General features: G+C 32.7%; 1 protein-coding gene across 20 annotated transcripts in view; it reads left to right on the forward strand.

Moving 5' to 3' along the window:
• LOC112683934 (ensconsin-like) overlaps window positions 1-17,925 on the forward strand; it is a 39,008-nt gene extending 21,083 nt beyond the window's left edge. For 3 of the 20 annotated variants that reach the window (XM_025555174.1, XM_025555178.1, XM_025555170.1), the window contains 15 exons: window positions 6,314-6,385; window positions 6,820-6,885; window positions 7,592-7,689; window positions 7,773-7,940; window positions 8,010-8,137; window positions 8,303-8,451; window positions 8,555-8,656; window positions 9,971-10,375; window positions 12,746-13,035; window positions 13,659-13,934; window positions 14,041-14,282; window positions 14,392-14,521; window positions 14,603-14,904; window positions 15,817-15,992; window positions 16,643-17,925. In XM_025555174.1, the coding sequence (XP_025410959.1) occupies window positions 6,314-6,385; window positions 6,820-6,885; window positions 7,592-7,689; window positions 7,773-7,940; window positions 8,010-8,137; window positions 8,303-8,451; window positions 8,555-8,656; window positions 9,971-10,375; window positions 12,746-13,035; window positions 13,659-13,934; window positions 14,041-14,282; window positions 14,392-14,521; window positions 14,603-14,904; window positions 15,817-15,992; window positions 16,643-16,656 (2,618 nt within the window). In that variant the 3' untranslated portion in view covers window positions 16,657-17,925. Of the gene's footprint in view, window positions 1-4,555; window positions 4,830-6,313; window positions 6,386-6,819; window positions 6,886-7,591; window positions 7,690-7,772; window positions 7,941-8,009; window positions 8,138-8,302; window positions 8,452-8,554; window positions 8,657-9,970; window positions 10,376-12,745; window positions 13,036-13,658; window positions 13,935-14,040; window positions 14,283-14,391; window positions 14,522-14,602; window positions 14,905-15,816; window positions 15,993-16,642 lie in introns of those variants that run through there. The other 17 variants (XM_025555180.1, XM_025555181.1, XM_025555172.1 and 14 more) reach the window with 14 other exon arrangements.

Genomic DNA, 17,925 nt, shown 5'->3' on the forward strand with positions numbered 1-17,925 from the left:
GCTAGTTATGAGTACGTGAATTTAAAAATACGACCGCATCGCAATTCCTAATTGGTTCCGGAAATTCTAGGTAGCACGCATTAATACGGATAAAAGCTTTCAAAAAATGTGAAATTCCCTCTGATATCATCCGAATCGGATGATCATTAAAAATTCATAATCATTATTAAGTGTTAAAATAAAATATACTACAACTGGCTTGAAAACAAAAAAACACACAATCTTTATCAAACCTACATGTGCGCGTATAGGCGGTACTTTGAAATCATGTGGGAACCAATTCGGATACACCATAGAAATATTATAGGTACTACCCGTGTCGCTCGGAAACTCATAAAGTCGCGTGTACATTGGCAAGCAACTAAGTGTGTACCATTGTGGTACATTGAGGCGCGTTCTTTTCAACGGCTTGCTATATTTTTATTAATCTGTCTTCGGTACATAGTTGTATTTTGTCTGGATTCTGTGTGACGTGCACATTATTACCATATCGTTCATTACAGTAGAACGTATCTCGTTAATTTTGGATAATCCGTTTTTACGTAGTAAGTTACTAAAAAAAAAAAAAATTAAAAAAAAAAAAAAAAAATTGCTGTTTACCCCATAAATTGCCGAATAAAATTTTATGGAAAGTATCATAGTTTGTATAATGATTTAAAAAAATCACTAGAGAGATTTTTGAGTACTTACGAATGTCAGTTGAGACGTATGATTTTATTTTATAAAAAATCATTCATAGTATTAAAAAATAAATCACCTGCCGAAAGATTAAACGTAACTATACGGTAAGTAAATATTTAAATAATAAAACAAGGATACAATGTACTACCATAAATGTGTTATTATAATCAGTGGCGTATCCAGGATTCATTTAACGGGGGTGTTTTAAAATTTAATCAACTCATGGTAATTGAGGGGTCTGCCTCCTCCTCCCCCGTATTACATTAATAAATACCATGTATTTATATAAATTATTAAATTAAGACAGTATATATAAAATCTACAAGTTGTATACAACGTTTATTCAAATTATACTATAAGTTTGCAATTTGGTGAAACCTAACCTAATCTAACCATAAAATACGGTAGATGGGGGGGGTGTTCTAACACTCACATCACCCTCCCCCCCTAAATACGCTCCTGATTATAATAAGTAAACTTTATAAATTGTTATAACTTCTTAACTTATAAATATACAAAATTTGGAAATTAACTTATAACATGTATACTATGTAACTAATGTATTGCTAATAATAATAAAAAAAAACAGTCTGTTTCATAACGGGTACTAAAAATGTTATGATACGTGTTGCTAGTTGTATGTAAAATATTAATCTAGTGTCTTATCAAGACTATACAAATGTTGATTAGTATCTAATGAAATATTTCCACACCGTATGCCAACACTTAAGGTTCTGTTCGTGTTCGGCACATAACATTAAACGGTTAATGGAACTATATTTCCAAGAATATTCCATTGGGTTCGCTCACTTGTTAGTAAAGATAATTTTCTACATCATTATAGGGCGATAAATTTTTCTTTGCGCTGGTTGATGAGATGATGTGGTTTGTATTGGTGATACTTCTGAAATACATTCATAACTATTAGACGAATAGCTTTTTCTTCTGTAAACGTTGAACACAGCATTTTGTATTTCACTTCTAATTTCCAGTTCTTAAGTGGTTGCAATCTATTAAAATGAGGCAAAAGTCTTAATAGAAATTGAGCGTCTGCATTTTCAGGTTTTTTTTTTCACTATCTTGTGTTTTTTGAAGAATAGCAACTTTTTGTTCTTCGAGTTCTATTAATTTAACTGTTGAAGTCGGCGCAAGAGAAAAACAGAGTGATGGTGGAACTTTTGCCATCTTCAAAATTATTTTATTTGATTCACAACAATAAATTTAATATGACCCAGAAAAAAATATGCCTGCGACAAATATTAAAGTTTCTCATGTGTTAATTGGTGACGAAATGTGTCTATTTCCTTCTCGAAGTTAAATGCAGCTACAAAAAATTTTAACGATAGTTTATCGAAAGAACGCAAATGAATTGAGTGAATTTTTGGTATACTTCGAGTTAAATGGAGATTACTTGGAAAAGGTATAGAAGTTAGCTCAAAAAAACCAATTATCATTTATTATTACTATTTACTATTACATTTATTAAATTTATATGTATATTACACAAATTATCAGGAAAAAAGATGGCAATAGTGACTTAGATTATTGTAACATTATACTAGGCACAGAAAATAATTGAGGAAAATAAAACAACGGTTCAACCAGCAAGAGGTGCAAATGTTCTTCAAAGAGCCAAATACATAAGAAAAGCGTTCGTCGATTATTTTTTTAAAAGACAGTAGGTTATGATGTAAAATTGAATATTATATTTTATATATATTTTAATTTATCTTGTCTGAGGTTTCAGTGTTAGTACTATTCTAAAAATATATTAATTCTTGTCGTACATAGTACATAGATTAAAGAACGTGTGAGCATCCGCCAAGTACCAACTACTACCTATTAACCTACTTTTTATATAATAAACTATAAATATTATTAATATAATTAAAACAATTAATATTATATTGTATAATACCAGTCAATCCAATGATTTTTTCAACTTCCTCTCATTTCTTTTTAATCTTTTCGCAATTTTTATGTTCCGGATGTGTGACATCTCAAAGACTCGGGTAAATCCGCACCTCGGAAATTAAAATTCACGTGTATTTTGACTTGTCTTCTTCGACATTAGCGGTGTGTTGACAGTTAAAATAATAACTGATAGTATAGTATAGATAACAGTATATTTTCAAGAGCAACGCGAGTCAAAATTCGAACATGTTTGATTTGTGACGCGCCGCTGCCGCTTATAATCGATGTATACACTCTGATTTAAATTATGTAGGTTTAAATTGTTTTTATGACGCACCGCTCGCCAATGTATACGCGACGTACTCGTTGGAAAACTACGGAAAGAGAAGGAAAAAAACCGGCATACAAAAACGTATTAATTAATTAGCGTTCCGTTTAAACTCAATACCCGTTAACACGCGAAGTATCGTTGTAAAACAAACGACACGAAACCGACGCGCCACCGGTATGCGCGTGACGTGTGTTTTACGTTAGGCATTGGCGTAACTAGATCCTAAAGTTTGGGGGAGGCTTCAGCCCTAATATGTTTAATAGAAGAAAAACCTGTTAGGTTAGGTTCATATGATATTATGATATAAAATTAAAAGTAATCAATGATTAATTGGAGCTTAAGCCATTTTTGACTGAAAATATTTATGTTTTTATTAAAAATAAATAAGTATTTTAAACATTCATAAAATATTGAAGAAATTTCAGGGGGGTCCAGACACCTTGGACCCCCCCAGATACGACCTTGTAGTTGACCTTATGTAGGTGTTTATTTGACGTATTGCTGAGAATGTTCTTTTACAAGATGTTTGTTGGAACTGCAAGCCCTAAATGTAGCATTTTGTATAAATTTGGAAAACCAGATTTTTCAACGATACTCTTTAGATACTTTAAATATTCCTAATTCTTAATGTTTTCCAATTAATTGTCATAACAGTTTTTCGGAACCAAAATTTCTGATTTTAAGTTAGTTTCATTAATATTTCGTTACTCGTTAATCGTTATCATAAGTTATTAATAATCGTACGTCTTTTACGACTATTTTTGTGTTTAATTTTTTAATAATTTCTAATTAATATTTATGCAGTAAAACCTTAAATACAATCATCGTATTACAGTGATATATATATATATGTATATGTATGTATAACCAAAAAAAAAATAAAACGATATTTTAAATTAAAATTAAAAATTTAGTTACCGTTAACAAGACTAAGAATCATGACAGGAGAGGGGGGCTAAAATTCATGTTGGGGGCTTAGCTCCCTCCCCCTCCCAAGTCTCCCATCCCATAATTACCTCTATGACATCAGGGTTGGTAATATACGTGTATAAAACGTATAATACGGGTTGTTTTTGAAATTCACTTTTAAAAATTGAAAATACTTCCTATGTCAGATATTAAGTAAGGTTTTTAATTTTTATGCATAGTAAAAATATATTTTGAATATAATTTTTCGTTTATAATCTATTAACATTAAAAGTGTTACAAATACCACATGTACAATGGTAATGAAAAATGTAGGTACAATGAATCTACTCTAAATACGTGCGCGATAAAATAATGATAATTATTTATAAGGGATCTTATTTTTATACGTACGTATAATACGTGTTTCATGCTATAACGTGTTATACGTTTCCTTCCTGTTGTACGTGTTGGTCGGGCATCCTCCAATTGTCGATCGCCGCCGCGTTACGGATACGCGAAACCGTTGTAACGAATGTGTACGGTGGCGAGACGCGTGCGCGATAATTAGTCGCCGCGGTAATGACGATCGTCCGACGTGTTCGCGCGATTCGCGTCGTCCTTTCTCCTCTGTACCACTGCTCACGCCGCGTGTTTTGCGGGGCCGCCTCCGTCAACACGCGTGAGCGGACCCGCGCGCGTATGTGTGTCAGTCGCCGTCGTCGTGTACGCGCGCGATCTCCGCCGTTGTTGCCGCGCGTGATGGAACGTCCGACGGTCGCGCCGATGACGCTCGGGTGCTTTTCAGCCCCCCGCAACATACCCGAGTCCGCGCTGACGGCCCTCAGGGGCATTCTCAGGACATCGCTGTCCGCCGCCGCCGCGCCCGTGCCGCCCGCTCGCCGTTACGTTCCTCATCGTCGGCACGCGTCGCCGCCTCAACGTCCAGACCGACACGTCACGTTCGACTCGCCTGCAGCCTGCACCCGCACCGCCGGTACGATACCACGGCACGCATTTACAATAATATCCCCTTCGAACGATGTTCTAACCCTAGGGTCGGCAACTGTCGGAAGGCAATACTCTGGACCCTGTTAACTTTTATTTTTAGACTGCTATTTTTAAAATTTAAAGATTTGAAAAAGATTTTTTTCACTGGACCTCGTTGATTTATTATTTTAAACTTTAGGACTCCGATGTAAATCCCTTGCCGACCTTATTCTAACCCGTCGTCGATTGTCGCCCGAGCTCGAGGACTCTCACTCTCTATACACGTATAGCTTTTGCGCAACGTGCGTTTAATTTTCTCACCACCGACGGTGTTTTCCACGATGGGAAACTCGACTTACGGTCAGTCGGTTTTTTTTTTATGCGTTCGATCGCATTTAATACTCGTACACGCATTTATATCCGTTTGCGTGAAGCAGTCTGTATTTTTAATTACCAGTGCGCGGGGACAATCGTGAAAGCGCGAAAAAACCGTCGTCTCCGTAACCCGGATTGTCCGTGAACACGTCCGCGCGTATGGATGTGAATTCGGACTCGAATAACCGCTTAGCTGGTTTTGCGAAAAATCGATTGTTCGAAACTTGCCCATGCTGTCAACGTCAATAACACAATAATATGTATTATCGCCGTGTCCGTCACACGATCGCCTCGTACGTGTGTGTTTTTCACCAGATAAACAACGGACGCGCGAGCTGCGATCGGCGGCCGCGCGTGACGAACCGAAAACCAAAAACGATGTTGTTGTTATTATTGTACTATTATTGTTCGGTTTGAAACCAAAACCGCCATTCTCTTTGCTCGCTCGCCGCGCGTGTGTAGGTACACCAACGAATACAAGAACGCCGCCGCCACCGTCCCGCGTGCTCATTGTCCGCGTGACGCGAACGTTTTCTTTTTTAGGAGCGGTCACTCGCCGTGTTCGTGGAGGTCGCGACCGCCATGATGTCATTTTTTCCATCGGCGGCATCGATACACAACGTAAACGCGGCAATAATGTTATTAAAATGTATAAAAAAAAATATATATATAAATTCCAATTTCACATGACTGTGTAATTATAACATGTTTATTATAGGTATACTTAGGCACGAATTCGTCCGTGATATTTACACGCGTTTGCCCAACAGTCGACCGAATAAAAATAGAATCGTTTTTTTTCCCCTCAACTAGATGATGATTCGTGAGAGTTATTATTGTGTTTACTCTGTACGAACATTGTATGATGAGTCGTACATGAGTGGGCACGAATTATACATACCCACTCGACTTGATAAATAACAATAGATACTTATTCGTGTAGAATTATTATAAAACGTACTAGTGTATAGGATTGGCCGATTGTTTACTATACGAATAATACTTTTTGGTTTTGACTTTTCACCTAAGAATAATCGTTTATCAACACTGATATATATTATGCTTGTTAGATCTTTAAATATTAAAAAATTCTAATTTATTTTTTTCTATTTTTAGCAGGAGTAACCACTGTTAACTCTGACAACCGGCCAAGTACTGCACCAACACCACCACAAAATCCTTCTAAAGGTAACGTTAACTACATAATAATACTAATACAATGTACACAATTCCAATTTATATTAATATAATAGAAATATTTCCCAACATTGAATAGGTAATTGGTACATTACATTATTTACTATTTTCGATTTATTTCTTCGTTATTGTAATGTGATGTAATCAGAAACATAAATGAAAGTTTTGTATCGTAAATTGACCTTTATCACAGAATCCATGTTTATGATAATTCCTATATACTTGTATTTAAAAATTGTTTATAATAAAACACTTTTGATACTTAGTCGTACATTAATTTCTATTAGACGGTTTGATTTACAGGAATATTAATAATGTATAGATAATATACTTATAAGCAAACATATTGTAATGTATACCAAATTTAAAAAAATGCTTTCCTGTGGTATAATTTTAACTGTTTATTTTTTTTTTCATACGATCAGGAGGACTTCATTGGTTTGCCCATGGCGCAGATTCATTTGACTTTTATGGTGAAACATATGAAACAGGTTTACTTAAATGTTCTCCTCTTGCCTGTGTATTTTAGGACAAATATATACTAACATAATATTGAATAATTTTTGGTCCATTTGTTTGTATTTTTGTTTTACTGTGAAAAATAACTAACAATTATTATTAGTTCTGGGTATGATTAATGGCACATAGTTTTTTATGCTGATTTCAAAGTTAAAGTTAAGACATTCTTTATTTTACTCGATTTAAATTATTTCTATAGATTTATATATAATACTCAACATATATTTATATATATATAGGTGTGTGTGTGTGTGTGTGTGTGTTAAAAATATGTGCAGTATTATTATTTCAAATGCATTTTATTAAAAAAAAATATATATATATAATATATATGAATACGCTTTTTAAATTGAATGTACAATTTATAATTGAGGAGCGATCTGTTTGATCTGGATATGTTTATCATTTTTTTTTTAATTTATCATGTTACGTGAGGTTTAAACGTTTACATCAATAGTATATGTAGCAAACTACAAAACTATTGTATTTTTCCTTTGTTTTATCGTAATTGTAATATCGTGAATCTCATGTTTTGATCTTTAACATGAGCATTATGTATCTGCTCACACGTACTTCTCAATGCCACTTTAGTGGGTGATTGCTGTTATTATCAATTGAATAACTTCTCTATTACATGTTAGTGCATATTGAAATGGATTATGGTTTTTGTTTATAAAGGAAAAGATGCTATCAAAGACCGCGAAGAACGATTACGACTTGTTCGTGAGAAGCACGATGAAGAACGCCAAAGAAAACTTGAAGAACTCAAACAACAAGTAATATTTTATCGACCTAATTCGTTTCTGTATCCGGCAAATATTATCGAAATATATTAACTCTATTATATTTATTATTCTAGGCACTGGCTGTTCAAAGGTATCGAGAACAAAAAGAAGAGGAAAGACGAAGACGTTTAGAGGAAATGCGTTCACGTGATTTCGAAAGGCGGCAACAAGTGGAAGAAAGAAAACGTCAATTATTTGAAGCTGAACGAGAGAAACGGGAGGCTATATTAAAAAAAAATCAAGTAATTAATAAAAGCCAGATATATGTATAATTTTAAATGTATTGATTTAATTATTCGCTGATTTCTAAGGAACGTGAAGCTAGAATAGAGTCAAAAAGAAGAAATGAACGTAGTTCAATTGTCTTTGCATTTGGTAGTTCCACGCCTCGCATGCTTGAACCGTCTGAAACAGGAGGATCGTATTGGGCCAGTCGCAGGTAAATAAATATTTAAATTATTTCTTTTTCAGTTTTATTCCTTAAAATTAAATTATATTAACTTATAAAATTAATATATTTCCTAAGCATCAAATTTTCCACTCGTCTTTTGAAAATAAATGCAATAGATGTTCTATTATTTATAATAATATTATTCGTTTTTAGAGCTACTTCTACCAGCAATGTGATGATGTTGAGCAGTACAACTCCTATGGGCCCTCTTACAAGGAGATCATCAGAACGTGAGCTGAACGAATGTTCTGGAAAAAAAAGAGCTGCTTCAGCCGGTGGTTTATCAAACCGCAACACTGACGGTAAATCACGTGTAAATATATTTGCTTCGGTTAGATTTAATGTGATTTGATATACTATTGCCGTTTAAACACACATTGGGAAACGAAATGGTGTAAACATTAGATTTTTCAGAATACAATAAGAGACAATCCGTAACGGATGTCTTGCGTTGGAGTGATGTGTATTATCCTGTTATCCCAGAATACCCTGTAGATATGGGGAGTGGTGAGTTTTTGGGGATACAAAATCCTATTACGTGTTCCGAGTGTTTTATCCTAACTTAATATATGTTAAAAATCCGTAGCGTATTATGCATGGATTTTCAGCGTAGGTAAATTATTGGATCGACATCAAATTTACCAGATTTCAATTAATAAGAATTAGTGTGCGATTATATTTTTATGCATTAACACCATCCGTGTATTATTATACACGATCATATTCGTGTAACGTGTAATACTTACATAATTTAGAGCTTTGTTAATAAATAAACATTATAAGTGTTCACCGATGTTGAATCGTTGATCGTTTCAAAGTATATAGTATAGCTAGGAATAAGACGATGTTTAAAAAACTAACAAATATATTTGTCAAGATTAAAGTACCTGGAATAAAATGTGTTGTAATACTGACGCGAACAGCTTGAAAACGCGTCCAGGGTGGTAGTAGTAATTGTAGTAGTGTATACGTAGATGTTTGAACTTTTTTCACTTGCCCGACTAATGCATATCAAATTATTATATGTATTTTAATTAGCGATCACGCCTTTATTTTATTTTCTATTTTTTTTTTACCGCTTCCTGCGCGTGCAATATCTAGAACATAATTACAATCGTTTTGAATTTTAATTAACTAATTAATTAATTAGCTCTATTAACTTAACGAGCTTATTGCTATAAACTCTGCTGCTGCATGCACGCAATTTGTAGCGTCGATCGTGTGCACTATATGCGCCTATATGTATATATAGGTAACAGTGGCATTGTGAACGCCTAACAATACCCCGTCGGGTCCAATTATTTCCAAACAATAACGTTCAAACACGTTTTACATTGTCAAATCAGTGCCAACCGTTCTCTACATCATCGGCCTATCAAACCTACCATTCACCTAAACATGGAATTGTATAGTATTGCAATAACAAATTCGAAAATCGCTCGTTAAAGTTGAAGGAAGCGTTTTTAGAATCGTAACTGCGTGTATCGACGATGAAAAATCACGTCAGCACGTCGATCCGACTTAACCGCTCGTATTGTACACGTTATGTAATCGTACTATGTGTGTACTAACCATCGCACCGATTTGATCGCAACGTCACTGGTTTTTTTTTATTTTTTCAATGCGCTAAAACGTACACGCCGGTTGCGCACTGTTCCGCGTGTACATGTATCGAATGAGAAATTAAAATTTAAAAAAAAAAAAATGATCAACAGTTAATTGTTGATGTGTTCGTGTGACGTAACATTATTACGATGTGATGGTGTCTGTTCTTCGAGGTGATGGTGCGCGTTTGTACATGTGTAACATATGTGTGTTTAGAAGGTGGTGACGGGAGCGCCGAACGGAAGGCGGCCAGACGCAAGACGGACCTGATGCCCACCATCCTGTCCCCACGTGATCTAACGCCGTGCAGCCGTCCCGGATCAGCCAGTTCGTCCCGTCGGTCACCAGGTAGGGCGAGTTCGATGACTCGGCTGGACCGCGCCGCCGCAACGTGCGGCGGCAGTGGTGCTGCTGGAGCAGGAGGAGGACACCTCCTGTCGTCAGCGCGCAGTATGAGCCATTTGGCCGTCGGCGGCGGCGGGCGATCCGCTTTAAGTGTCAAGGATCGCTCAGCGCACCACCGTAGTATGATCGCCTTGAACCCGGTGCCGCCGCCCAGGCTCACTAGAGCCGAGCGACTGCGTAAACGCGCCAGAGAATTCGCAAACGGCGGTGGTGCAGGTACGTGCAGAGCAGACCACATAGATTTGTATATATAACACGCGGAGTACAAGAATCCGGTATATACCCTGCCCCATCTACCCGCTCCGTGAACCCTTCGAGTGTAATTTTATCCTACCCCGTCGTTATGCATTTGCGCATACCGTTACCTATCGATACCGCGTTTTTTACCCACTCTGTGGTGTACAGAGAAATGTTTCCAAAGTTTCGAAGAAACGATAAATTCATTTCCGTACACGTTTATGTTGAGTATATTTTTCTTTCTTTTTTTAATACACTTATTATGTATACCCTCACGAAACATGAATAACGGAAGGCAAAGCTATCCTCCGAACGGGATATACTTTTTACGTGGAGGTTACGCTATCGATTCAACCTAGTAATGATAGAAGTTCTATACATATAGTTAATACTGAAACTACTTGACACTTTTTGCATCACCTATACCCATTTCAAACACTTGACGTATTTTCAATATTGTTCTTTCTATTCGTTCTTATTGCCTGATTTATTTATTTGATTCGTTTATACTATACGGACAAACAAATTTAGGTTCACGCGTTTACTACTCAAGGTGGAAGTTTGCATGATACACACGTATTATTAAATGCTTTTTATGCTTATTTATTTATGTTATTTGTTATAAACATATAAAAAAATATATTGCACGAATGCATGATTGAATCCGTCACACGTGAATGGTGCTATCACTTGTATGACAATTCATGTAACTTAATATTATTGATCTACTAAGTATTTTTAACTGCTCTTAATTAGGTTTTTCGACCGAATAGTCTTTCTTTTATTTCAAACCTCGTTTAAATTTTATACTACCTTATATGAATACATATTTAGTTAAATTCATCGACCATTTGACTGTGATAAAATATTATAATGTAGGTTATAAATATATTTTTTATACTTAATTTAATTTAAATCGAGAACTCTCGAAACGACCAAATTAATCTTAGTTCGATAATTAATCTACGTGAAATCGAGTTATAGTCAAATACTATATTATTCCACTTGGTTAAAATATGTATGCAACAGTTTATTATTATTTTTTTTTTTTTTAGTGTCAAATCGTTTTAAACCGTACATGTAATAAAATTAGAAAGCATACTTTTACGTTAAGTTGAATAAACCCTTAATAAATTTTATAAGCACGGTTCTCACAGGGTTTTCGGCTCATATAAGCGCTCACCTTCAACTGCGAACCGTAAATTGAGAGTTCTTTGCGGACCGCAGAAGTTCTATATATGTTCGGAGTGACAAGCCGCTCGCTCCGATGCATACCGGGTCGCGCAGTCTCTGGACTTTAAGACATGATCCCGTACCATAAGACTGCATATTTCAATAATTAATAAGCTGTCGGCAAGCATTTACATATAATTGTAGTTTGATTTATTTATATACTACATTGAATATAACTATTACTACGGTATATTTGTTAGCATAAATGTTATATGTATCGTTGGAAAGTTAAATGCATGTATTTTAAATAAATTATCTTCATAGTTCTATGTATGCATAGTTGCATATGCATGCGTATTGTCTCACCTGAACCCGATCAAACAGTAAGTGCACTTCATTCAACAGGTGGCGGTACTCTACCTTGGGCCAAGGCGATTCATACCTACACCGAGTTTCCTTATAATATAAAACTAATTTTACAAATATTTTATTATATTAACTGTAATCACTTTTGTCTAATTTCTTTTTTTCAGTCACATTAATATCAAGTCTATTAAAATTTAAAATATACCGGTTGTTAGTACCGATCTTTCATACACGTAGGATTTTTTTTTTTAATATTCAACCATTTCTTATTTTTATAACAAAATGTGTTAAATACTTTTTGGATTTAATGATTATTTACATCGAAAAGTAATAAAACTAAATATTAATATTAATATAAAGATTAAATTAAAAAATAATAAAAGTTAATTATTATTAACTTATTTTTTTTAAGCTAGCGAAAATGAATCCAAGGGTTTGTCATTAATTTAATGACTCGTTTAAACGCAAATCTTGGTTAAAACTATTGCTTTACATTGACCTATTTAAAGTTGAAATCTAAATTATCAAAATTATAATAGCTATTTCAACAAAAAAATATCGATGCTATAATTATGTCTTATATTCAGTACCATCATTTGTATTGATATGAATTTATATAATAAATTTTTTAACGAATAGTTAAGCGAATATTTTTAACTACCGTTTTAAATAAGTGTGAAAAATTATTTTGGAGTTTTCCTGCGTGTATGAATTTTCGATTTACATACTGTTTAACCTTATTTTTTTTATGATTAACGTGCATAATCTTGTGTAACAATCTGCTTAACTGTATATGGATTGGCTGTTTAGGTATGAAATCTGGTGAAATGACACCAAGTCGTCCTCAAAGTTCTATGAGTCAGTCGAGTACTGGACCTTTGCCGTCCCAACCAAGATCAAGACCTGTGGCGACACCTCGCAAACCGCGGCCTATCAGTATAGCTGTGACCGGCATAACAGCGTCCACCGATCAATCTGCGAAATCTCCGGCCACTGGCGAAAGACCTCCGTTGCCTAAAGTGAATGTTACCAAAAAAACAATTACTCCAAAAACAGAATCGAAAAAATTCCCAAATGATAATAAACAGTCTACGACAAAGGACGTAAGCAAGGTTTAGTTGCATACAATTACTATAAACGCCTAGTTCACGCTATGTTAGTAGTTCAGTTAAGTAACGAGTGATTTAGCAACTAAATGTGCTTAAACAGACCGATTAAATTGAGTAGTTTAGTAAAGTAATATAGTGGATCCATTTATTTCTATTTTTACTATTTTTTTTAACTAACTAGGTGATCTGAACACGTTATTTTAGTTTAGTGTATTAGTTGTCCTTGTTCTACTAACTCCCAATTTATCCCTTCTTTTAATTCATTTTGTAACTCATATTCGCTTTGACTCTTCAGGTTCTTCTATCTTTTCTAAAATAGCAGTTTCAATAAATCTTATTTATTTATTTAATTTTTCTTTTTTATAGACTATTCATATTTTCAACTATATTTTATATGACGTATATTTAACTAATATAAGTATATATTATAAATTATAATTTATTATATATACTTAACTAATTTACTAAAACAGTAGTAAAATGAACAAGTTTCAGATACTAAAACGTTTGGTAATTATTAGATCACTTGCTCCTTCACTAAACTATTAACATCGTTTAAATTGGGCTTTATAGCGAGTAATTCGTTGCATTACAACATTATGCCAAATTTTCAGGAAAAAATTAAAAACACTAAATCTTCAGAAACTTCTGAAAATGTCGAATCTTCTCAACACCATTCAACTGCAGTGATGTCCAAAGATGAAGACAGTCAAGAGAATTCGATTCAAGAGTCTATCAGCGACTTGGCCGAATGTGATATGACCGCTTCTATGTTGGCTACCAAGCAAAAGATCTCGACAGAAGAAGAAGCTAAAGCCGCGTTGGCGGAGCGCAGGAGGCTTGCTCGTGAACAAGCAGAAAAAGACGCAGAATTAGAAAGACAACGATTGGTAACTTTATTTATATTATACATTGAAACTATATTATGTATTATAATATAAGTTAGCTGTTTATAGAACTACTTGTTTCATACTTACATTGTTAACGAAATTATAGGAAGCTGAAAGATTAGCTGAAGAAGAACGTTTGCGTTGTGAAGAAGAAGAACAACGTCGACAAGAAGAAGAACAGCTAAGGCTTTTAGAAGAAGCTAGAAAATCTGAGGAATTGCGTTTACAATTGGCTATAGAAGAGACGAAAAAACGTGAAGAAGAAGAAAAGAAACGGAAAGAAGAAGAGCTCAAGTTAAAATTAGAAAAAGAAGAAGCGGACCGCAAAGCAAAGGAAGAAGCGGAAAAGTAAGTTATTATAAAGTTATTGCCTTATTCGAGTGGGTTTTTGAAAAACTTACTTCTATACTATAATATTTTGGTTAAATTCTATCAATTACTATTGTTATTTTTTTAGGCTTAGACAAGAAATGGAAATCAAATTAAAGAAAGAGGAAGAAGACAGGCAACTGAGGCGCAAAAGAGTCGAAGCTATCATGCTGAGAACTAGGAACCAAGGCAAAGGATCCAGTAACGCGTCTACAAAAGTATATTTTTAGTTGTGTAAAATAACAATCATATGCAACTAAAATAACACATTTTTTTTTTTTTTTTTTTAATATTCTCAGGAAGAGACTGAATCTACCGAGCAACAAGCCGGAGAAAAAACGGAAAAATTGTCATCGGATCTGATGACTACTAGTCAAGGTCCGGTGTCTGACACTGAAGCAATGTTGACTGCCGAAAGGAATCATTCGTCATCATCAGTATTGCCACCAGATGACGTTTTATCCAATGGATTGCTGCTTGAACCATCAGGTCCCAAACAAAATGGCCATACGAATAATGATGATAATAGCAATAACAGTGGTGCCATACACCACAGTAATGGTCACTCAGCAGCAAATGGCAGTATCTTTGGCTCTGAAGTGTATGTATATTATAAATTAAGTTATAAAAAAAAATATCTTAGCATTAATTTTAGTCTTTTATTATTAAAAATGAATTATCATTTGTTAGCTCTGGCTAAATATTAAAATTGATCATTTTTAATTTTAAATTCAATAATTTTTTTTAGTAACATTGACATTTTAATTATAAATTTGATTAAATATACATATATTTAATGAATGACTAAATTTTACGTTACAATGAAATATATATTTGAAATGTTAATACTTACAAAAATTTATTTTTCACCTCAAAATATATAATCATATTTTATTTTTGATTATATCAATTTTTTTATGATTTAAAATTTAAATAAAATACTAATAAAAGTAATACTAATAAAATCTAAGTTGTTGAGTACAAAATTAATACTTATGGATTATAACTCGTATAGTAATAATTTCTTACAAAGCATATGATGTTTCTACATACAAATAAGACAAATAAAAATATTGGTGGTTAAAATATAAAATATTTACCTTTCATACATTTCGGAAACACTATATATCAACTTTGAGTAAAAGATAGAACTTAAAAATCATTATTGATGGTAGATCTGTTATGAAATTATTAATATTATTTCAAATGGGTATAAGACAATTAAAATAATATGTTTGTCTATTGTTTTTTATGATGATGAGGGGTTTGTAACACAGGTTAGGTTTGGTTTTGGATTTATACAGCAAAAATTATTTATTACTCTTTTACTCTTGTAATCTATAAACTTAAAAATGTATTTCTTATGATTATTTATTCTCTTTAAACTCTTAATTCTCATTAGAGTATTAAATTTGAGCATTAATGGATTAAATATTTACCACTTGTAATTGAACTAAAAAATTATTTTAATCTAAGTGATGAATTAAAAAAAAATTTCTTTTGTTTTTTCCAGACAATTAAACAATGTGACAAATAATCTACTCGATTTATCGCTGGAACCCATTCCATCAGATACCTTATCTACACAACAAATCATTGATATTGGTATGAGCAAGTGCATTCAAGACAATGCCACAGACTTTACCGCGTACCAAGAAACCAATAGATCAGAAAAACAAATTGTCAACGGTAAATTACTATTTTCTTTTAATTAACACCACAAATACATTACTTCAAGAGAAAAAATGTACTGTGTATTTGAAAAATAAATTTTTAAAATCAATAAAATTTCATAGGCTATATTTGTGCATTTTCTCTAAAATTCAGACCACACAATTATGTGTACTGAAACAAGTATATTGATACAGGATATAATGGCTACAAGTACTATGGATCTTAGGTATATGTGTAATTTTTTTTTTTTTTATCTATTAACAATAAATTGATAAATTGATATAAATTAAAAAAAAACAAGCTATTTAAGTATTATGCGCTATAAATATTTATTAATCCAAATATATATTAATATTAGGTATACCTAATAACTAATTTCATACTTCCTAAAAATAAAGTTGTAAATAAAAATAAATTATAATTTATGATAAATTTTTGAAAAAAAAATGTCTTATTTTACAATAAAATCTATTTTAAATAAACACTGATTTTAATACTCATTGATACTCATTTAAATTCCTGAGTTAATTCTCTACAAAATTCAAAAGCTTTAATAGATACTAGTTACACAACTATAAAGAATTTTTTAGTGATTGTACTATTTGTACTAAACAATAATAAATAGTTTATAATTTTTCTAAAACATTGTTTTTTTGTATTTTCAGATTTACTGTCATAATAGAATTGAAGTGACCTGTAGTGCGTTGTTGTGGGTATTGTATACTTGGCGGTAGATTGAAGTATTAAACAAGAGTGCTACTTTATTGTTATTTTATTATTTTTATCTAAATTATTAAGTAGTTAAAAAAAAATAAAACATTTAAATAACAATTATTATTATTATTATTATTTAGCCAAGGCTAGACATACTACTATATCAAGAAGACAAATATATCCATCTAATATTTTTAACTATCTAATAAAATCCTTCTTTTTAATAAATTTTTGTCTTCATAAATATAATAATAATAATGATAATAATACTAGTAATAATCTTACCTTGTTAACTATATTCACAAGCATATGTATATCGTTATTATTGCGTTTAATGTTCAACAATAAAAAATCATTTGATGTATTAATTATCTATGTAATACAATGACATACAAATTGCTTTGTCTTACCAACAAAAGAAAACCTGTCCCTATAACATCTCTTGGCATTCAAACAATACACACTGACAATATCGTCGAGTTGGAATTTTCCGTTTTCCTTGTCTTTTCCTTATCCTTGTATTTAGTCCGTATTTTTCATCTCATCAACTTGTTACAACCTTATTTTCAATTTTTTTTTTTTTTTCAGAAATCCGCCCACTACCTTTTCACTTTGTGTGCTTTTGTATAGCCCGACGATGAACTCCTTGACAGTCTTTACTAGCTTGCAGACCCATTCGTGCAAATCCTAATCCCACAAGAAGTTTTGTTCTTATTATTTATTCGTAATGGTAGAGTTAACGCAAGTTTATTTGCTTGGATAAAGCCATTTTTCAGGAAATTGTGTACTTTGTGCTCGCATGCACTTGATTTATTTTTCATCAATCTCAAAACAAAAGAAAAACTTTTTAACCTTCCCAGCGACGAAGTATAATATTTTAATTACGAGTCTATCTATTCACAAAGACTAGATACCTATGAATTTTTAGTGATTTGTTATTATAATCGTCTTAAATTTTTTTATTGTAAAGTGAACAATCTTTTTCCGACGGATTAATATGTAACCACAGTTTGTAGTAGGATGATATGTATTTCTGTACGACAATGACTTTTTATTGTAAAGGAAGACAAAGACAATTTTGTATGTTTTTTTATTTTTTTGTTTTATTATTAAATCGATAGTAACGTAGAAAGGTTTTTTAAATATCTAAACTATACTAAACGAACATGTCTTAATCATTGATTTGATTTTGTAAACTTAATAGCGATATCTATACAACTAACCTTTTAATTTA

This window comes from Sipha flava, unplaced genomic scaffold, assembly GCF_003268045.1.
Source record: "Sipha flava isolate LNK unplaced genomic scaffold, YSA_version1 237_pilon_pilon, whole genome shotgun sequence".
NCBI classification, from domain to species: domain Eukaryota; kingdom Metazoa; phylum Arthropoda; class Insecta; order Hemiptera; family Aphididae; genus Sipha; species Sipha flava.